The sequence below is a fragment of the Acinonyx jubatus genome, chromosome A2 (genome assembly GCF_027475565.1).
Source record: "Acinonyx jubatus isolate Ajub_Pintada_27869175 chromosome A2, VMU_Ajub_asm_v1.0, whole genome shotgun sequence".
NCBI classification, from domain to species: Eukaryota; Metazoa; Chordata; class Mammalia; order Carnivora; family Felidae; genus Acinonyx; species Acinonyx jubatus.
The window spans coordinates 85,130,243-85,154,066 of record NC_069383.1 but is presented as its reverse complement, the minus strand read 5'-3'; the positions used below and the strand labels follow the sequence as shown (position 1 = coordinate 85,154,066).

At 36.1% G+C, this 23,824-nt stretch overlaps 1 protein-coding gene across 14 annotated transcripts in view; it reads right to left on the bottom strand.

Annotated features, from left to right (window-relative positions):
* MAGI2 (membrane associated guanylate kinase, WW and PDZ domain containing 2) overlaps positions 1–23,824 on the bottom strand; it is a 1,320,050-nt gene that overhangs the window by 229,577 nt on the left and 1,066,649 nt on the right. For all 14 annotated transcript variants that reach the window (XM_053218549.1, XM_053218550.1, XM_053218551.1 and 11 more), the window contains one exon: positions 8,145–8,783. In XM_053218549.1, the coding sequence (XP_053074524.1) occupies positions 8,145–8,783 (639 nt within the window). The remainder of the gene's footprint in view (positions 1–8,144; positions 8,784–23,824) is intronic.

Sequence of the window (23,824 nt, the reverse complement as noted above, 5' to 3'; positions counted from 1 at the left end):
TGTTATGCTTTGTCCTCAAACATAGCTCTGATATAGTGTATGCTACTTCTCAAATACTCTGAATGCTGTTTGAATGTAAAAGAAAGAGAAGATGTGCATTACTGATACTTATTAATTGTTACACATTGTGAGCATATGAAGGGAATATTCTGATCTAGTGAGAACCTTTGGGATCATGTTTTTCAGAGATAAGAAGGGAAATTTTCAAATACTGATCAGCTGCGATTTATGGGAGTTTCACAAATTAAGTAGGGGACTTTGTTGCATTTTAATATAAATAAGAGTACAATACGTGACAAGGATTGATTACAGTAATCACTCTGGAATTGCTTTACTCCATACATCAAATAACAGCCTCCTTGGGCAGAAAGCATAATGTTTCCCTATACCATACTAGGTTGAGCATCAGCCAACAAATTATTTATAAAATAAACTATATGTTTCTTGAGCCATTAATATAGAAAAAGTGTTAGTCAAACTAATCAAGAAAATAGCACCACTACGAAATGAGAATAATAGAAATACTCGTAGGTAAAGTGGACATAGAAGACACAATTGGAAAATACTTGATTCAATTCTATTTAAATACATTTGAAAACATGAATGAAAGAGACAATGTTTAGGATAATATAAATTATAAAAACAGAGTCCAGCCAAGAAACTCTAAGAAAAATAGAAACTCTAAGATTATTTACTGTGGAAGAATATGAGAAAGTTGCAAAAGGTGTCCCTCTCCTCCACAAACCAAACCAAACACAGAAGCCAACCCACTAGACCCTGATAATTTCAAAGGTGTATTATATCCTCAAAAAATAGATACCTTCAAGGTTACTTAATTATGTTACAGCAGAGATGGATGGAAAGTTATTGATTACTTATATGACATCAGCATCACGTTGATAGCAAATTTTGACAATAAAAAGTAAGCCAAAACAAAACAAACTCCCAAAAGAAAACTTTAGACCTGTCTCATACATGAAGGTTGGTACTAAATAAATACATAAATAAATAAATTTTTATTTACTCTGAGAGGGAGTGTGAGCTGGGGAGGAGTAGAGAGAGAAAGAATCTCAAGCAGGCTCCAACACTGCCAGTGCAGAGCCCAGTGCGGGGCTTGAACCCACAAAACGCAAGATCATGACCCAAGCCAAAATCTAGAGTCTGATGCTTAACCGACTGAGCCACCCAGGCACCCTGGTGCAAAATTATTTATAAAGAAATAGGATCTAGGAGTACACTGTAAGCATAATATAGCTTACTTCAATAATGAAAGGATAGTTCAATACTAAAAAATTTCTTAATTCAATTCATCACAGTAATAAATCAAAGGGGAAAATACTGATCATCTCTGTAGATGGTTCTTTTTTTTTTTGGTTTTTGATAAAATTCATTACCCATTTTTGATATAGGATTCTTTGTTTTTAATTTTTTTTTAAGTTTACTTATTTTTGTGACAGAGAGAGACAGATCATGAATGGGGGAGGGTCAGAGAGAGGGAGACACAGAATCTGAAACAGGCTCCAGGCTCTGAGCTGTCAGCACAGAGCCCGACGCGGGGCTCAAACTCATAGACCGCAAGATCATGACCTGAGCCAAAGTCAGACGCTCAACCGACTGAGCCACCCAGGCGCCCCGATATAAGATTCTCAATGAAATGGGAATTGAGGGGATATTTCTTTCTCATGGTAAGTATTCATCTCAATTAAAAGGCCAGTATTGTGTTAACTGTGTAAAATGAGACAGCTTCCATTTAAGCCAGGAATAAGATAGGAATTTCCATAATCTCCATTACTAAACAACAGTATTCATGAAGTAACAGTCAGCTGTGTTAAATAAGATAAATCACAGGTATGCAAATAGGAAAGGAGAAGACAGTGATTGCTATTTGTAGGTGGTGTGACTGTATGCGTCCAAATCCCATGAAATGAATGGAAAAATATATGAGAAACAATAAGATAACTCAGTAAAGTAACTGGTTATGAAATTAATATTTAAGAATAAAACTTAGGGGGATATGAAATATGCAATAAATAAACAAAAAGCATATTTATGTGGCATTTCATTTGCCTCCCTCCAATGGAATGTCAACTCCATGAGAAAAAGAGTGTGGTTAGCTTTGTTTATTGCTTTATTCCTAGTGCCAAAAAAGTGCCTGGTACATAGTAGGCACTCAAGAAATGTTTGTTGAAAGAAAGAAGACATCGACATTATAGATTTACTCTCTTGTGTAGAGATAGATGTGCAAAGATACATAAATTTTTTTATAACAGTAAAAGACTAAAAGCAACCAAAATATCCATTAGTGGGTATCCAATTAAATATGCTATTAAAAATAATGAGATATATTTTTGAACTAATAGGTGAAGTTCTCTAAGAGAAATTTTTATGTTAAAAAAAGCAAGGAGCTAGGCCATAATACAAGTCTCAACACATTGAAAAGGACTGAAATAATACAAAACATGTTCTTCTCCAAGTAGACATTATTTGCAATTAATGGAAAAGAATTGGGAAATCCTAAATGTTTGAAAAATAAACAACACATTTCTAAGTAACCTATGGGTCAAAAAAGAAATCGTCAGGGAAATAAAAAATAAATACCTTGAACTGGATGAAAAGGAAAACAGAGCCTATCAAAATTTATGAAACTAAGCTAAAGAAGTGCATACTGTGAAGTTTATAGCTTTAATGCTTTTATTAGAAAGAGAGAACTAGAATCATTAATCTAAACTTGAAGACAGAAAGGCAAAGTAAATCAATCACAAAATAAGTAGAGGAGAGGAAATTATAAAGATTAGAGTGGAGCACACTGAAATAGAAAACTGAAAAACAATGAATCTAAAAGCTGGGTTTTAGGAAGGAATGTTATAAAATTTTGTTAAAACTTTACGCTAACAAATTTGACAACTTAGATGAATCGTAAAAATTCCTAGAAAGAAATAAATTACCAAAAAACGATTCAAGGATGTTGAAAAATTGGAATAGGCCTAAATCAAGAAAATAAATTTAATTAGCAAACAATTTTTCTACAAATAAAAGCCCAGCCCAAAGGGCTTCACTGGTGAATTCTATCAAACTTTTATGGAGGAATTAACATCAATCCTACACAAACTTTCAGAAAAAAAGAGGAGGAACACTTTGCAACTCATGTTATAAAGCCAGTATTATCAATACACAAAAGCCAGACAATGACATCACATGAAAAGAAAACTATAGAAAACCTCTCCCCAAATAGGTTCAAAAATTCTTAATAAAATATAAGCAAACAAAATTCAGCAACAGAAAAAAAAGAATTATATGCAAATGGGATCATCCCAGGAATGCAAAATTAGTTTAACATAAAAACAAATCATGTAATATATAACACTGTATTAATAAAGTGTAAAAAACACTCAATCATCTCAATAGTTTCAGGAAAAAAAACACCTGTTTAAAGTCAAGGTACATTGATTATTAAAATTCTCAACAAACTAAGAATAGAAGGGAACTTCCTCAACCTGATAAAGGGCATACAAAAGCCCTACATCTAAAATCATACTTAATGGTGAAAAACTAATGCTTTTCCCCTAAAACTGATAATAAGACAAGGATGTCTGCTTATATTCACTCACATGAAATATCACAACAGAGGTTCTAGCTAGTGTAATAAGGCAAGGTAAAGGAATCAAAGGCATACAAATTGGAAAGGGGGAAATTAAACTTTATCATCAGATAACATAATAATCTCTGTAGGCAGTTTTATGAAATTTGTAAAAAACCTCCAGAACTAATGAAGTGTAACAGGGTTGCAATGTATGAGATCCAAAACAAAAATCAAATTCATTTCTATATATTAGCGACTGACAGTCTGAAAATGACATTAAGAAAACAATTCCAGTCACAATAATGGCAAAAAGAATAAAATAGGAATAAGTTTAACAGAAGAAGTATAAGATCTGTATATTGAAAACTACAAACCATTGCTGAGAAATTAAATGGGATTCAAATAAATGAAGAGACATACCATACTTATGAGTTGAGAGATTCAGTGTTAGGTTGTCAATTCTTCACAAATTGTTCTACGTATTTGGTGTAACACCAAAATCTCAACAGGTCTTTTATTTAAAAAAAAAATAAAAAGGAAAACCATAAAATTTATATGAAAATGGAGTGTTGTATGGAAACCAATTTGAGAATAAATTTCATATATTGAAAAAAAAATTTATATGAAAATGGAAAGAATCTAGAATAGCCAAAATAACAGTGCAAAGGGAATAAAAAGTTAAAGGATTCACACTACCTGATTTCAAGACTTAATATAAAGCTAAAGTAATCTAAAAAGTATGGCATAACCATATAGGTAAACATACAGAAAATGGAGTCTAGAAATAAAACCTCACATTCATGCTAGTTCATATTTTATTAAGGTGCCAAAGCAATCCAAGAGGAATGGGTAGTTTTTTTTTTTTTCAACAAATGGTTCTAGGACAATACAACATACATATGCAACAAAATGCATTTAGACCCTTACCTCACACTGTGCACATATGTGATCTTAAAGTGGTCTAAATGTAAGAGCTGAAACTATATCTTTTAAAGGAAATAGGAAAAAGTTTGTGACCTCAGGTCAGGCAGAGATTACATAGATATAACACCAAAATAATAATCCACATAAGAAAACGCTGATAAATTGGACTTCATCAAAATTTAAAACTTTTGTGCATCAGAAGGAACCATCAAGAAAGTGAAAGGACAAGCCACAGACTGGGAGAAAATATTTGCAAACGATATATCTTATGAAAGACTTGTAATCATAACTTCTACAACTTAATAAGAAGATAAATAGCCCAGTAAATATTCAGATGGACAAACTATTGAGTAGTCATGCCTTCAAAGAAGATATATGAATAAACACATAAAAAGATCAGAGAAATGTAAATTAAATCACAAGAAAGGTATCATTATACAGACACTAGAATGACTATAATCAAAAAGATTGACTATACCAACTAAGGGCAACAATGGGTAGAAACTGGAAACCTCATAAATTGCTAGTGGGAATGTAAAATGGTATAGTCATTTTGGAAAACATTCTGGCAATTTCTTAACAATTTAAATATATACTTGTCATATAACTAGTGATAGCAGTATCACTCTTAGGTATCTACTCAAGAAAAATGAGAGTATATGCACACACAAACGCTTTTATCTAAATGTTAACAGCAGAACACCTGAATGGCTCAGTCAATTAAGTGTCTGATTCTTGGTTTCAGCTCAGGTCATGATCTCACAATTAGTGAGTTTGAATACCATGTTGGGCTCTGCACTGACAGCACAGAACTTGCTTGGGATTCTTTCTCTCCCTCTCTCCTTCTCTCCCTCTGCACCGCACCCACCAGAATAAATAAACATTAAAAAATAAATGTTCACAACAACATTATAAGTGTTGAAAACTGAAAACAACTCTTTATGTTCATCCACTTGTGAATGGATTTAAAAAATGATAGATCCATACAATGGAATACTGTTCAGTGATAAAAACAAACAAACTACTTACACACGCACCAGTGTGGGTAAACCACAGCAGCATTATGTTGTGTAAGAGACTACATTTATAAAAAATTTACAGAAAGGCAAAACTATCCAGAAGGCTTATTAGTTAGTGATTTTCTGGGGCTGAGGGAGCTTGAGATGATGCATATTCTAAGGATTACAGTGATTGTTACACAACGTATCATTTTAGCACTTAAAGTGGGTGAATTTTATGTTATATGAATTATGCAACAATGGTGTGTGTTAAAAATGAATTATACCCTAATAGCCAAGATATTTAGAGCAAGACATTTATATTAAACCTACTACAGATATTCATGGATATGCTAGTTATGTATACAAAATTTCTGAAAGTTTCTATTCAAAAAACATGTTTGCCTCTGAGAAAAGAACTGAAAGTCTGGCACAGGAAAGAGAATTACTTTTCATTGTATATCCTCCAACACTGTTACAAAAAATTACACCATGTATATTATTGTTTTAGAAACTAAAAATCCTAGTAAATTATTAAAACAAACAACCACAGTTCTGATCTAAGGACACAGGCATGCAAATTTGCTCTTTAAGGTCTATACTTATCTGAATGAGGCTATAAGCACTTATGAGTAGCCTATAATAAGATAAAGCCAATTTCATCACAAAACATGGTGTTAGTTCCTAATAATTTCAGACAGCTGAGTGCAAATTGTGGGAATTTGGGGAAACACGAGAGGTTTCTGACTAGAAATACTTTAAGCATCCCTGGGTACTGCATTCCATAGGTGATTGTAGGGGCCACAAAATAAAAAAAAAAAATTCCTCACCCCCAAACACAAACAAAATGCAAATAGAATGTAACATGCTGGAGGACTAAATGAGAGGTGAAGAAAATAGGGGGAAAGAAAGAGCAAGAATAGGGTTGTCTAGCAAGGAGCGGGCATTTATACATACATAGATGATTTCAAAATACTTCCTCCTGCTTATGCCAAGCCTTTAAAAAAAGTCAGTACTTAATGATTTGTACACAAACTTGTTTCTATAAATCATATGCTGGATATAGTGCACAGTGATTTTCAGTATACCTTTTAATATCAAGAACCTGTTACAAAGATTTGCTTTTCAATTGCACGCTATGAAGATACGGCTATTTAATTAAGAATATTGGTTATAATCTTACACAAGCAGTGGTAGAAATGAAAATACACTGTCAATATTTAATTATCAAGATTCAAGTGCTATTTTGTAACAATGCCTTAGGAAGGTCAAATTTAAGACTTCTGCTACCATAATTTCCCTTTTTTAATATAGGAACATAATACTTTGCATACCGTCGCTCAAAAATGCTTAGTATTTGATGTCCATTTTCACACAAGGAATCAATAATGTAAATATTTCCTTGAAGTGGAAACACCTGCAGAGAGGGCCAAATAAATCATAAAAGGTGCTTCTTTTCAAGCTTTGACTGCTTTCATTTGCATTTCAAACCGACAGGGCTTTCATGCTGTTTTTAGTGCTCTGAATAGACAATCACATATGTTTGCCACACATGTGTTCTTCACGCATGAGTTCCTTGCAGTACTGCCCCTTCTGACCCACCCTTGCTGTAGCTTCGAAGCTCATTTACACTCAACAGACATTTCATGAACACCTATTGTGGGTCATTCGACATGAAGAGCAGGACCACCATTGTATTTTCATCACAATATAACAGATGAGGCTTCTGAGGCTCTTGGACATTAAGTATCCTAAATCCCAGAATTGGTAAGTGGAAAACCAGGACTTAGCCTGAGACTTTTCTCTCATACTCTATTTTCAAGAATCGTCCCTATCTGTGGCCCCTCCCTTCTTTCTCTCCCTAGTTTGACTGATAATTAAGAGCAAAGTAGCACAGAAATGAAGGAGGGGCCTTCTGCGTGGCCCCATTCTCTCCTCCAGAAGGTAGAAAAGAAGAAACACCCAGGGCTCAGAGATCCTACCATGCTCCTCACTGCTCCGATGTCCATACTTCACCTAGAACACCCAGCCCAGAACTCCAGCCCTAACCCTGTTCCATAACTTTCTTCCCAGGTCATGGAGGGCACCATGAGTAATTATCCATGTGGTAGTGAAATAAGTGTCCTAAGCATCCCAATTCACAACTCTAAAAAGATTTTTCTGCAACAATCAGTTTCCAATGGTTCTTATGGGGATTATCAAGACTACTTGAACTTGGAAAGGGTTGAACTAGCTAGCCTAGAATCCTACGCACAATACAGAATATTGGTTTGGTTGGAAGACTCAGATTTCTTAATTAAGTCAATGGAAACCCAGCCTGAGATTTCTACAATCGATACATTAATGAACTTTTGGAATACAGCCCACTTATATTTGGGGATTCAATCTTTACCCTCCAAATTCATATTAAGGTAGATTTGTAAGACTGCAAGCACTACGTTTATTGTGTTTAATGTAAAATAGGAGAATATATATTCTAAAAATTAAAAAAAAAAACCCATAGCTTCCTGGACTCTTTTCTCTTTTACTCTCTTAGAGTGTGTTCTCATTCAGCTCCAGAGAAACTTCCACTTTTATGATATTATTGTAAAGGTCTTACTATTTTACCTGCATATTTTATTGATGAGCCAGTGTTATCTTACCTCCTCGATGGATAATCAAAGAAGTCTCGCTTCCAATGGGACAGTCCTTAAGTATATCCACTACTTCCGTATGGCTCAGGTTCTGTACATTCTGCTGGTTGATCTCAACAATGAGGTCGCCTTCACACAGACCAGGGCATCCCTGAATGTCAAGTATTTGTTTCACCCGCTGTCCTGTAGGACTATCGGCAATAGTGAAGCCAAAGCCCTGGGCACCTTTCACAATGGTTAAGGTCATAAGTTCAGCTTGGGTGGCCCCAGATGAAGCCATAGACACATTGTCATCATGGACGGGTGGTGGATACGTGCCATCTAGTTGACCATCCGCTGGCATTGAGTGCAAAGAATGAGGTGGCCGATCTGTTATATCTGGAACTGACTGTGAGGTCCGAGAAATGTATTCCAAATATGTTTCATAGTTATGTCTTCCATTGACCATCACTGGAGGTGGCCTCTCCATTATTGCAAGGGGTGGCACCATGCTGTTAGCAGGATCTTCAGGATCAAAGGGCAAAGGGTAGCCACGACACAACACCAGGTTGACACTTTGACCGATAGGAACAGACTGGAAAAGTTTGACTACATCTGCATGAGTGTGTCCAAGGACACAAACTTCATTAATATAGACAATGACATCACCTGCAAGGAAAAAAGAAAGAGATTGACAACATGAGGTAAGTTCAATTAAAGTTGACATAGAGAAATGGAATTATTTATGAGACTAGTAAAAGAGGCACTGTGTTTTTCAGTAAGCAGTGAGAAAATTAATTAGAATAATATTTAAATTCACCGTAGGTGACTCAAGGTTACAACAGGTCTGCCAACAAATACAATGATCAAATGACGAAAAAAATCCTATTTGGTTATTCTTGGAGTTCAGAAACAGCTTTGTATTCAGAAAGAAAGGCTCAGGAAGAAAAGTTTAGATGAATTTGTGCCTTGAGGAAGCACACATTCTGTGCTTCTTTTTCATCATCATTTCCATCTTCAGTGCAATTCAGTTAATAGAATTTTCAAACTACTGAGAAGTGGTAGTCGTAAGTTTTGGATGAAAAAGAAAGCCCCAGTATATATAGAGATAGAAACAGAGACAGAGATAGAGATAGAGATAGAGATAGAGACATATAACTTGTCTCAGTCAACTATTTTTCTTTTTTATGAAAGAGGAAAATATTTTGCCCACTTAATTTCTCCATCTACAGCAAGATGTAATTACAAAGGTTCCATGTATACAAGCAAGGTCAAGAACACAGGTTTTGGGACCAGGGATCTGGGTCCGTATCCTGGCTCTAGCTACTTAGCTGATATGTGATATTGGGCAAGGGACTTGCCTGCTTTGAACCACAGTTCCGCATTTGTAAAGTTGTTGTGAGGAGAAAATAAGATAATGCAGGAAAAGTGCTTGGCATAGTGCCTGACACATGGTGAGTGCCCAAAAATGTGGACCACTATTAATATTACTGTTGCTAAAAAAGGATGGAGGGGATTGGGGACCCTGGCTTTCAAACAGGAGGCTGCCACAGGCTCATCCTTTGATGTTAGATTAATTATATTTCTGTAGATCATTTTTAAAAAGGCATTTGTCCTCTCTCCCCAGTGAACTATAATAGAGTTACAAAAGTCCACTGGTTAGAAGTTAACTTTATGATATTCAAATGCCCTAAATGTTAATTATTCATTATAATGAACTCACTATTCTCTATAATGAATAACTCTGGAAAACAATATTTCCTCCTTAAAATGCAGAAAAACATGCTTGTTTGAGATAATTATTTAAATTTTCAATTATGTATGAATAACAGTTTTATATTTAGACAACTGTTCTATTATGGATTGATATTTTTATCCTTAAAAACCATAATATTTGAGAATTGAACTTGCAAACTGAGATTATGCCTGACTATGCTGAGGAGTATATGATGGATAAAAAGACATGTTTTCATGGACTGTCAAATGAGTAACTCAGCAGACATTAATTTATCAGGATAATTCTGAAAGGGATAGTGTAAATGGCTAAGGATTTCATTCTGAGATATTCTTGCCCATCAAAATTGCAAACATCAAAAATGAAAAACACAGAGTTGAGTTTTCAGAGTTAAATACTTTTCTAGATTTTTTTAGTATCTGATATAAAATTACTCCACTATATGCATTCTCAAATAATTCTATGAATAAAACATTCCTGAGTAAAATACTATCAGCAACATAGACTCAGTTAACACTCCCTCTTCCCGAATGCTAGAGAACTGTGTGAAGGTGCTAAAGATATAAAGACAGAAAAGCCATTTTCTGGGGATCCAGGTTAGGTGTGATTCTAGAAAATGTCACAGACTCTGTGACTGGTGAGATGGAACTTCACTCTTCAAATTATGTCTATCAGAAAGGGTGTTGGTAATGGCTGGGATTTTGGAGCACGATATAGGGTTGAGTTGGGATGATCGTCCTCCCCCTGCTGCTATGACTCCTCATTAGACCAGGGTGGTCGGGGACCCTGTGACATCATTTTCAACTGGCCTGGTCATCCCAGAGTCCCAGAGAGGTGTCTAATCCAGACAAACTTTTTTTCTTCTCTTTCCTGCCTCTTCGATTTTTAAGTTTTGATAATCTATTTTACACATTAGAAGGTTGAAAGAATAATAACTACCTGTGTACCACCATCCAACTTAATGAAGACAGCACTGCACATATTAGTTATGACCCTCCAGGTAGCACCCCACTCCCACTTGTATTCACTTCTTGCCCTTTCCAAAGGTAGTCATTGTCCTGCTTTATTCACAGGTACTTTATGCTTTTATGACATATCCAGGTACCTGTAAATAATATTCCTAAATAATATTTAATCCCTAAATAATAATATACCCCCAAATATGGCTTTTCACATCCTAAAAATCATTGGAAATGGAATACATATTAATCTTCTATAATTTCCTTCCAAATGTATTTCTGATGTTTATCTATTTAATACCTTTACCTCTAGTTCATTAGTCTTCATTGCAATAGAGGATTGGATGGCTATATCACTCTTTTATTAACGTTTATCCATTTTTCTGTTAATGGATGCTGGGGTCTTTGTGAATTTTTGGCTATTTAAGGTAATTCTGCTAATAATCTCTTTCCATGGCCCTTGTGAATATAGAGTTTTTCTGAGATATGGACCTTGCCACAGAATTGCTGGGCATAGACCACATGCTCTCTCTCAACTTTGTTACACAATGGCAAATGGCTCACAAAATAGGTCAAATAGCTGTACACTCCCATTTTTAGTATATCAAAATTTTCATTGCTCCCTATCTGACACAATACTTGGCATTCTCAGGCTTAACTTTCATTGATCTAATGGGTGTGATCATGGTTTTAATTTGCATTTCCCAGACTGCTAGTAAGGGTGAGCATTTTTTATATGTTTATTGGCCATTTGGGTTTCCTCTTTAGTACATATCATTTCCTCATTTTTTTCCTATTTGGTTAGTCTTTTACATTTTTTTTTGTTTTAACACATTGACCGCTCTTCTGCCCATCTCCATTCTGGATCCAGTGTTTTTGGTAGGTTTGGGGGCTGCACGGTATAGCTGACATTATATGGGATAGGGTGTCAGAAGACTTTGGTCTGATTTCCAGGTCCCTCACTTAAAATTAGCTGTGTGACTTTCAAAACTAACTTAAATCCTCTGTGACTCAGATTCTTCACAAGTAATGAGGAACAATAGTAATAGCAACTTCTTGTTCTATGGGAAATAACAAATGAGATCATGCAGGTGACAGGGTTTGTAAGTTGTTATGCAAAGGATGATTGCCATTCCAGTAATTATTATCTGTCCTTGGTTATATCCTTCTCTAAAATCAGGACAGTCCCACCAAGATATTCCCACCATAGTCATAATCAAGACTGAGTATGAGTTTCTGAGTAGGCAGATCAAAGGTAGGAAGGTAACAAATGCCTCTAAGGCTTTCCCTAACTTTAATCACTGTTAACAACTCCCCAGCCCCCCAGCATGCTGTGCCAGAAATTCATAGGAGGAAAGAACTAAGCTCTGACGGTTCCCTGCCAGGTCTAGAGAGTAGTTTTTGAATTATAGTGATTAATGTTATCTATTTTTGAGTTTTAATGTGATCTTGCTATTTAGAAGCAGAATAAGAACTATTTGTGGTTCTCGGTAAGACTGCCTTTTAAAATTTATGGATCTTTTCCGCTCAGAGCAATTTTTCAAGTCATCAAGCAAGCAGTGATAAAGTGATATCTTTACGGAGCTACACAGAAGCTTTCTGAATGTAAAAGATGAGAGGTCAGTTATCACAGGATAAAACTAACAACTTGACAGTACTCAGCTGCTCACTTTAAAAAATGTATATAGATGCCTAGACATTGTGTCATGCCAAAATTGTTGTAGATGGATTTGTAAGCAAACATTTGCCTGTTCAGATAGAACTAATTGGGTAGGATATTTATAGACTTGCTGTATGAATGTCATTTACATGTTGTGAAATAAAAATATGAGCCACCTGGTATATGCCATCCGATGGTGCCGTGCCAAATCCTGGGATAGACTGGGCTTCAGAGCACAGAAAGAGACGTCATTAGGAAAATTGGCTCTAGCTCAAGCCCCGTTGGCCTATTTAAGAGGGAGAATTGGAAAAGAGTCACTTGATTTCTCCCTCTCTCAATTCATTCTTTTTTTTTATAAAATGGGAATCAAAATATCTCCTCCATTTCCTTTTTGCCATGGCTACTGTGAGAATGAGATCACCCTTGTGAAAACACTTTTAATTTTACCAAAAAAAGGTCCTTCACAAAAATAAAATGATGCATTTCTTTTGGCAGCCAAGCATGCATTTTCATTGCCATGTTGCCTGCAATGTTACATTGTTTCTTATATGGCCATTTACTTTAGGCCCTATTGAGGCCAGATGTCTTAGGGCTACTGACCTGGGGCCTATGGGTCAAATTTGATGTGACTGATGAGTTTGGTGTCCCAAATAGGGCTGGTCTCATAAAGACCTGATTCTCAGTTATGAGATTTCAAAGTACAAGTGAAGGAGAATCAGGCTGATGAAGCAGAAGTTTAAAATTGCTGGCCTGTATAAGAATGTGTTCCAAGATAACTGGTCTCTCTCTTAGTCATGGAAACCAAAATACAATATTGGATATCTCTTGGGTTCTTCATCATTTTGGATAAAATAGGGCACTTTTCATAGAGCATTGCTTAAAATGGAATTATTTTTGTACCTCTTTCTTCTGCTCCCACATTCGTTGAGTCACTGTAGTATGCTGAAACTTCCTTTTTAGCCTCTGTCACTTACCACCTGCTGTCTACCTTCCTTAACCACCATCTTGGACCAGACTAGACTAACTTACTTCACATTCCATTCACATCCTGTAGTCATGGAAGTTCAAAATACTCAATCTTTAAACGTGTTGGTTAACACTCTTTACCAGTAGGCTTTCCAATTTATTTTTGTTTTCACTACCCTATAAACTTCCATTCTGTATTGCTGGTGTCTTTGCTGCCTACAATCTACAACTTGCTCCATGCCTTTTAGTTGAAGTCTGCTATTCCTCCACCCTCAGGGGCACTTCCTTTCTGTGTGTTACTCCATCTCATCTGATTCATTCCTTCCTCACCTCTTCAAAAATATCTTTCATTATTTTGCTCCAATTGTTACTATCTCATGTCACTATCTCATGTTACAATTTCATCTCTTGACTTTATTCTTCTGTGGGAGTTTTCTACCTGTTCTAAGTTTCCCCCCACAAAATAAATAGAGTAATATCACTATGTTGAGAACTCTTTAGGTATTTAGGATAAATTCCTATTGAATAAAGGATAGAAAGGTTTAGTCAGAGGAAAACTGGAGTAGGTTTATTTGCTAACTTTGCAGCCTTCATTGTTTCTAACTTCTGTTTTTCCCAAGTCATCTAAATTTTTGCTGAAAGACACTTCTCACCCACTACTCCCATCCCACCAATTACATGAATTCTGTATTGAAAACTTATTATTTTTTTGAGGTTCCTCTCCAGCTAATAAGATTTAATTGGCCTTCCTTTTCTGAATCTTGTGTGTTTGTGTTTTTTATAATAAAAATATATAATTTTACTTTAATAGGAAATTTTATTATAATATTGAAATTCATTTTCATTCTATTCTACAACCCTCCAAAACATAATACATTCTGAAATGTACTTTTGAGGGTGTGATACTCAACACTTTAATTAAATTGTAAATACTGGCCCTTGATATTGTTTATTCTCCCAAATGAAGCATTGTGGTATGTCAGATGGACAAACGGAATTGAAGCTGGGTCTCCTTGGGTCACTCTTTGAGCAAGTCATCCAACATCTGTTTCCTCATCTATGAAATGGAGATAATGACAGCTGTTCTACCCTACCCTACAGAAAAGAGATGTCTGTGAAAATGTCCTATAAATGGTACAGAACTATTATGATGTTACATATATAAATACATATGTTAAACTTTTAAACAAATAACTGATAACGAGTGGAAAATAAAAACATCTTAAGGATGAGAATAATACAATACAATAGTTCGAATCTTTAAAAGGAACCTGCTGAGGGGAGACTGGGTGGCTTAGTCGGTTGGGCATCTGACTTTGCTCAGGTCATGATCTCGCAGTCAGTGAGTTCCAGTCCCTCATCGGGCTCTGTGCTGACAGCTCAGAGCCTGGAGCCTGCTTCGGATTCTGTGTCTCCCTCTCTCTCTGCCCTTCCCCTGCTCATGCTCTCTCTCTCTCTCTCTCAAAAATAAATAAACATTAAAAAATTTTAAAAGGAGCCTGCTGAATTTTATTAAAGTATTTGATAGTTTTTTTGCAGAAATTTGAGAGGACAGATATGTTCATCCATGTGACTGAATACACCATTTCCCAGCAAGGAAGACCAGTGACTCATAAAGTATCCTTGGATTCCTCATTCTTTTCTGGAATATAAATACAATGTGCTGCGGGTGTAGGGATCAGATAGTCTGAACTGTGTGGCAGTGGTGAGAGGTGAGGTGGTAGGTGCAACTTACAACATCCACATGTGTCAGTCTTGGCATAGTGTTAGTAATGTCACAAAGTGAGAAACATCTAGAGAGAAATACCCAAGGAAATAAATGGGCCTTTGTCTTATTTTCTCAGGTTCCTTGATGAATCTGTTATAGGGTTCTATGTCTCTTATTGCCCCAAAGTTTTTCCTTATACCTAAATCTGTCTCTCTCTTTTTTTTTTTTTTTGCTTAAAATAAAGACTATTTCCCAGATTTCTGTTGTCATAAGGCAGACAACACCATTCTCTTGGAATAATTTAAAGCAGATTCTAAAATTCCCAAATGGTCTCTTTAGAGTGATAGTTATAAAAATAGCCATTAATTGGAGGAGATCCCACCTTGGAAATTCTGAACCTTCCATGCTTCTATTGACTTTAAACATCTGTCTTGTAGATAGGATTACTGCAGGAATCCTCCCATTATGCAGAAATGCAAAACACAAATATTTAGGTTATGAAGGTATGAGAGTCAGTACAAAATGCCTTCATCAGAAAAGGATAGTTTATTAAATCTGATACGCTACATTTTAAATCACATTGTGAATGAAAATGAGGTGAATTCAGCTATAGCACTAACATAAGGCTCCAATAATGAATGTATGAATGTATGTATGTATGTATGTATGTATGTATTTATGTTTTACATTATAAAACCAAGTGTGGCATATGGAGAGAGCACTGACTTAGGAATCAGGAGATTTATGTTCTTATGCCAGTGATGTTAATAATTAGTGGTGTCAGCACATTTCTGGGTCTTAGCCCTCATTTATTCATTAATTTGTTCAGCAAATATTTACTATACTCAACGACTACTATGACTCAGGCACCATGCTAATAAAGGGGAGACCGAACCAGATGATCTCTAAGGTATTTTCTTCATTCTGGAATTCTAAGACACAGGGTCTGGATCTCCCTCTTAGCTAAGTCTGCAGTTGGTTCCTTTCTTTGTTTTCCTACTTCTACCACCTGAGGTCAGGGATTACCATCTCTTGTATGAACTTCTGCAACAGTCTCTTAGCTGGTCTTCCTGATGTCAGTAGGAAAGACAAGAGAAGGAGGAGAGGGAAGCCTAGCATATGGCATAATTCAGTGAACCTGTGGGATTACGGCGTTCCCTAATCCTACCCTGTACAGATTTCTAGGAGTGCAGGGGATTCCTAATTAACTCCCCTTCTGGTCAGTATTGGCTCAGGAACCAAGAGAGTGTGAATATTCTGCAGGTCAAGGACATTAATGTCAGTGGCTGCAAAGCTCAGCTCCTCCTCTATACTTTATTCTCTGATGCTTTTTCTATTTCACGTCCTTCAGTGCCTGTTCACAGGAAGATAATAGAGTCCGAATTCTGTAGCATAGCATATTAGGATCTTATACGTTTTCACCATCTCCTGCCTCTTCCCAACCTACACTGTGTTTCACTTGCCCAAGCTCACAGCCATGCCCCTATACATCCTTTGTTCTTTCCAGACTCCTGCTTCTCTCCATGCTTTGTCCCCACTAACAAATTCCTAATCACCCTTTGAGGACAGCTTCACCTTTTTGACCATCTTTCTGGCCACCTCCTATTGTGTTGGCTGTTAATTACTTCTCCCTGTGTGGCATTCCTCCTGACAGCTTAGTTCTTCAATCCATTTTAACCACATTAACAGCACCACAAATTCCTCTGACCATAGTGACTACCATTTTAATACATATAATATTTATCTGGCACTTACAAACCCCACCTTACCCAGTTCTTACATAATCTGTATAAAATAGGCATTGTGACCTATACTTTCTTTATACGTATGAAAACTGAGCTGAGGAGTTACATAACTTCTCTAAAGTCACACTAATAATTAGGTGAGATTTAAACATTGAATTCAAGACTTCCACACAAATGTTAAGAATTTCAAATCATCTGGGACAAGTGTTGACTCAGGCATTCTTTTGTGTACCTCAAATCATATCAGTAGGAACACTGGGTAAAATATCTTTAATTCCTGAATATGAAAATTAAGAAATGAACTGCAATATTCTTTTGATTAGTTAAGTTAATGGAGGAAAGCGGTGAAGCAAATAATTGCAAACAGGGGAATTCATTGCAATCGCTCAGTCAGCTTCCTGTGGTCCCTTCAAAACAAGCTACCTGGAAGAAGGCTTTGAGGATGCTGAGGCTGAGGGGTGATAGGGCACTGAAACTCCCCAAACTCAGTAACCATCGTGAAACATAAGCTCTACTAGAAATTATTTCAATAGCTGTGTGATCTTGAGCAAGCAGTTTCACTTTCTTTTCTTTGCTTTTTTTTTAAGGTTTACTTATTCTTGAGAGAAAGAGACAGAGTGTGAGCCCGGAGGGGGTGGGGGAGGAAGGGGGCAGGGTTGGGGGAGGATGGGCACAGAGAGAGGGAGACACAGAATCTGAAGCAGGCTCCAGGCTCTGAACTGTCTGCACAGAGCCTGATGTGGAGCTCAAACTCATAAACCACAAGATCATGACCTGAGCTGAAGTCCATCGCTTAACCTACTGAGCTACCCAGGCGCTGGAGCAGTTTCACTTTCTGTAGTCTAGTTTCTGTTCATGTTAAATGTAAAAGTCAGAAAGCATCATGTCTAAAGTGCAGCTTGGGGATTATCTACATCTTGTGAGAATATGAAAAGCTCTCCTACCGCCCTCCCATAAGGCACTGGGAAACTTCTGTGGCACCATTAAACAGGTAAATGACAAGCTTCGGGGGGCCTACCCCAAGGTTCCAACAGCAGCCAGTGATTCCAACACTCTAACTATAGGCAGAAGGATACCAAGATGTTGGCATGGCCACTTATTTCTCAAAAGAATGAAATACTTCTTAATCCACATTTTATAATGTCATCTGTGTGACCCGGTGCAGATGCCTAATTAAAAGCTTGGTTGAAAAAAAATTATGCCTAATCAGCACACATCCAACAATTATTCCCTGGCAGATGTGAATTAATCCAGTGAGCTATTTACATTTCCTTTGTGTTTGGCATTGTGTGGTAAGATCTATTTAAATACTTGCATCTTACTTTGTTGGAGAGGAGAAAGAAAAGAGAAATTTAAAAGCATTGATTATTTGCTGATTTGGCAAAGATGAAACAACTCTTCAGATTAAAACTATAAGTAAAGGCACAAAAAGAAAGCACAAAAGACTGGTTTTTGCAAAGCTCCAAAGAGCAGAGGCTTTCTAAATAGCTTTCTCACTTTAATTCGGTAACATGAAATGGTCAATGAATCTGTCATTTCTCTAAAACAATGTAATGAATTTTAAACAAACACAAAAAAGACCAACATGTTATCAGAGGAATCCTGTAAAATGAAAATTGGTTCTTGCATTGAAAGGGAACGTACGATTTCACTGGAAGAAAATGAAAATAATTTAAAAATCTATATTAAAACCTTGGCAAGATGAAAGTTTATGAAAGCAAGATAAAAATGAAGTTTCTTTGTCCTCTCCTGTGTGTTATAGATACAGATGAGGGCAGAGGCATCAAAGAAATATGCTCAATCAACACACAACCCTCCATGAAAACTCAAACTACAGAAGTACCTTGAAAAGAAGAGCAATTTTATATGAATGGCAAGCAACTCGCATGCTTACTTTCAAATAGTGTTAACTGTAGACCTCAAAGAGTATGGTTCTTTTTTACATAAGTGGCTCCTAGGGGCCAACATGGCATGATCATCACTACCTTCTGAACTTACTCCAACACAGTATCAAATGGCTGTAAAGCTTCCCCTGAACTGATGGGGGACAGCTGGCTGGGACAGCCGGGAACTGTGTGTGGACCTGTTTTCCAACAGTTTACTCAACCCACGATTGTGGATTGCAAGCCATTCTGACTGAGCAAGAGAAATGAACAGCAAGGAGTGATGAAAAGGACCAGTGGATCCATTTCATTCAGACCACTGCCTCCTGCCCAACGGTTTCTAAGTGTTTGCTACCAACATGCACTTTTAAGAAAGGTAGAAGCAGTGTTTTTTTAGTTGGCAGAAAGTAGAATTTAGTTTTTGATACTGTGAAATTGGTACTAGAACAGGGGGGAATAACTATTTCAAGATGCCAGAGAACATTTTGCAAACTTGTTCCCTTGAATTACTTTTGGAAAAAAAAAAAGACTATCTGTTCCTGTGTGAGCTGGGTACTGTCTTGAGCATCCAGACTGAAGATAGAGGATGTCAATTTTGGGGCTGCTCGGCCAAGGAACTCTCACCCCTAGATCTTTATCACCCTGTATGGTATTTCTGGAAAGTGCTCTGACTGGTGCTTCCACTGCAAGCCAATCAACAATCCCTAACTGATACTGTAACATTAGATTATGTTGATCTACTCCTTCACTCCCTTCACGTGAAAAATTGCAGAGCCCCTGCTGCCTTGCTGAAACGAGGGCTGCCAGAATATTCCTCCCATATGGACTTCTGAACTGGTGCAGCATTAAGTTGCCGAGCTTCATAAAATGGCTGGCAGAAAGAACAAATGTGTCATGCTAAAAATGTGACTGTATATTGCATACACACGGGTCCAAGGCTTGGTGAGAGAGCCTTCTAACTTGTTAAGAAGAAAACAGACTTGGCAGATGTGAATCTTCACTGACAGACTCTGATCGTTCAAACTTGGACACTTTTATTTCCAATTTCAGTTTCCGAAAGAGCAATATTTTATACAAGTATCAAAAAGTCAGTCTGCTCATCGGGCCATATACACCAAAGATTGTCAATTGAAAACCCTAAAACACATGGAAAAGGGGAAGAAACATTTTTCTCTTGGCTACACTAAAATTTTGGAATCCAGAGAAAGATGGTTACTATCTCTTTGATTTAGGAGAAGAGAAAGGGAAATCAATATGGTCTTTTATAATATCAGACATCCAAGACTTCCTCCATAAGGGTATGTACCTTCCCACGACCCCCTCCACGCCATACATTGTACACAGATTGTTTTGGGGATGAATAATGTCACTAGTCTAGGAGTTTCAGGGAAATACGCAGCAATTTCCCTGCAGATAATGGAGATTATTCTATTCTCAGATGCAGCAGACAAATGCACAGAGAAAAACAATATAATCCCCTGCTGTTCCCAATGTTACAATTATTATACCATACTAAAACTGATTGGAATAAGTTAGTGGAGAATCATCCTGGAAGATTTTAAACTGTCCCTCCTTCTATCACTCCCACTGAACATATATCTACACGAAGAGATCCACGTGTCTATGTTACATCACTCATCGCTCACTGAAGGGTTACAGTACATTTTGTATTCCAGCCAAATATAATTAACAATAAAGACAAAACAATGAAAATTTCTTGCTTTCTAAACCCAAATCTAGTAATAATTTTATAATTATACTACCAGCATTTTATATTTCAAGTTCTTGCAAACCAGACTAAAATGCAAGAGTCATAACCATAGAGTCCCAGATTAATTAATCAAAAAGTAAAAGTTTTACATAGTCTCTTGATTTTTTTTTTTTGGTTTAGATAATGCAAAAATAGTCCATTAAATCCTTTCTACTGAAAATATACATGGTTGGAAGTCACAGAGCAATGACTAAATTGGCTAATAACAATAGCTACTATTTATGTGCTAAGAATAATAAAACCGTGTGCCCCAAATTCCGCCAACCACTTTAGAGACTTAGTCTCATTTAATCCTTGAAATAACCTGGTGGAGAATATGCTAACTTTGTTTTGTAGAAGAAGTGGTCATAGCTTAGCAAAACTAAGTACCACAGTTGCAAAATATCAGAGCTGCCTCAGTCTCTATCATGTTTGGTGTTACTTTCAGGACAGTGTGCTAACTATACGCATTCTTGGTTATATAAATTTATGAAATTTCAAGATAAATTTCATCGATTTATTTGGCATTTCTTAAGACTTAGACTACAAGTTAATCATTTGGAATTTTGTTTACCCAATTTCACATTTTGACTGCCTGAATTGAACAGCTATTTTGGCATAATGTAAACATATGTGGTATTTTATCATGACATACCAGTCCAGTTTTTATGCACAACTTGTAGCCTACATGAAGAAATCAAAATGATGGAATTATCTATATCTGAATGGGCTGACCAGGTGCCCAAGGGTAAAGGAAGTAAATCAAAACAAAATGTGGACAAAATGCCAAGCTACAAAACAGCACCATTGGGAATACAACTTTGAGGTCATAAACATCTAAAAATACAGGGGAAAAAAGAACAAAAAATAGTATAGGAGATGCTTAAGCTTTGAAAATCTGGCTTTCATAAATCCTATAAGGCTGAACTACTAGGAATAGGACTATGTATTCCAATTAACTGAAATCAGGGTTGATAATTTGAATGGACCCAAGTATGGGAGGGGCAATTAGCTCATTAGCTAACTGTAAAGCATCAGTTTCCTTAGGTCTAGAACACAGGGAACAGATATTTAGTTGTTATTCTTTTTTGTACATTGTATTTTCAATTTTAGTTACACAGACATGCTAACTTTTCTACATAAACAATAATCAATGATGGCTGAAGGCATGTAATTGTAAACCATTTCCATTTTGACTTCTACTCAGGAAACTGACACAGAGAAAGCATGAAGTTACACTTGATAGCCATAATTACTGGCTTATGGAAGCAAGAGATCTAAGGATTTAGTCAATGAATAATATAAAAATACAGTCAGGAGATCATAAATATTTATTACTACATCAAAAGTCTGCTAGTCAATCTTTCAATAATTCCTTCAGCATAAAATACGTGAGTCAGGATATTGGAAAAAATATTAATTAAAATTCAGACTTAGCTCTGAAAAGATGGGAAATAAGAACTATATAAAATATTTTCTGCTACAAACTGTTTTATCTAATTTTTGCCTTGGTTTTATTTTTCCCTATGGGTTTGATTGTAGGTTCTTAAGTTTATTCACCTATTAAATTTGCAATTATCATGTTAAATCTGACAAGACATTTACCTGCTTTGTGAAGAAGGATTAAAGATAAGAGGCAGAATTTTGCTTTTTGTAAAGGCAAATTGAATACAAAAATAAACTTCAGTACCTATTTTACTTAATTAAATGCTTTTCTTTGTTCAGCAAAAATGTTCTCATAAATTCTTTACTAATTTTTTTTAAGTCCGGAAAGATGCACTAACACTATTTTTAACTGTAACTTTACTAATTATGGTTGATTAACTCAGTATGTGAAGAAGATAATTATAGTTATGACATATTTTGCATATTTTACATATACAAAATATCTTTATTTTTGATACCTTAAAAACTAGAGAAATGTTTAAAATGTTAGCTTTGTTATCTATAAGAATCATTGGCATAAGTGAAAATTCATGGTAGGAGAGAAGGTAAGTAATGATTTGTAAATTCTAGTAGATGGGGATGCTTGCAAACACAGAGGTGAGGGGCTAGAGATAAAAGTTTTGGAGCCATGATCATAGAAACCTAGGTCCTAAGCTTTCACTTCTGATTTCTTTTGTTATTTCTCTGTGGATTTTGTATTTAAAATGATTTCCAACCTCAATTCTTTAAAAAAATTTTTTTTAATGTTTATTTATTTTTTGGGAGAGAGAGAGAGAGAGTGAGTGGGGAGGGGCAGAGAGAGAGGGAGACACAGAATCTGAAGCAGGCTCCAGGCTTTGAGCTTTCAGCAGAGAACCCGACGTGGGCTTGAACCTGTGAACCATGAGATCATGACCTGTGCCAAAGTCACTGCTCAACTGACTGAGCCACTCAGATGCCCAAATCTCAATTCTTTTATTCGGCAGCGATTAGTTAGTTCTTCTATTTTCAGTAACTTAACTATTAATTAGAGTTTTACATCAGCATGGGTTAACCAATGTAACTCACATCAGGTTAATGCATTTTTAATCATAATACAATAATTTTGACGTTTTAGTATGCATTCAATAAATATTTATGCAGTCCCTACTATGTGCTCTGAGAAGGGCCCAGCAGATACAAAGATGCATAAGACTTAGTCCCTAACCTTAAAATACTATTAACTGTAACTCAAAGTGGCAAGGAAAACTAGCATATAGTTACAACGGATAAATGCATGATTCTTTTTCAGTATTTCAGTGAAATTTTAAAAATAAGTGGTGCTTATTAATAAGCAGTGCTCACCAAGGTACCAAACAAAACAAAATTTTAAAAAATGAGAAAAATGCATATCCTTTCTCTTTGGAGTAATGTAGAAAACAGCTATCCTCATTTCTCATTTAACTAGTGGGCATCTAGTACAGCATCGACACAGAATAAGGGATCAAGGACATTTGCTGAAGGAAAAGATTTGTAGCCATGCAATATCTTAAACTATGAGCTATCCAAAGAAGAGCTATCTAAAAGTGCAGTGAATTTGGGAAACAGTGTTAGACGGGGAGGGGTACTTTCAGGGAAGTACTGATTGAGGAGGATGAAGATTGGGGTGGTGGTCAGTGACTGACACAGGGAAAGACAAGGGAAGTGGTCTCATACTACTTTATTAGTTGACTTTTGCTCTTTTACTTATTTAATACAGCATAAACCTTGCACAAAAATCACATTCTTTGGATCGATCATAGTTCTTCAGTTGTGGGATTATTTTCCTATGGACTCAAATTGTGCCCTCACACATCTCGGTTAAACACAAAGATACAGCTCAGGTCAGGATAATTTAGAT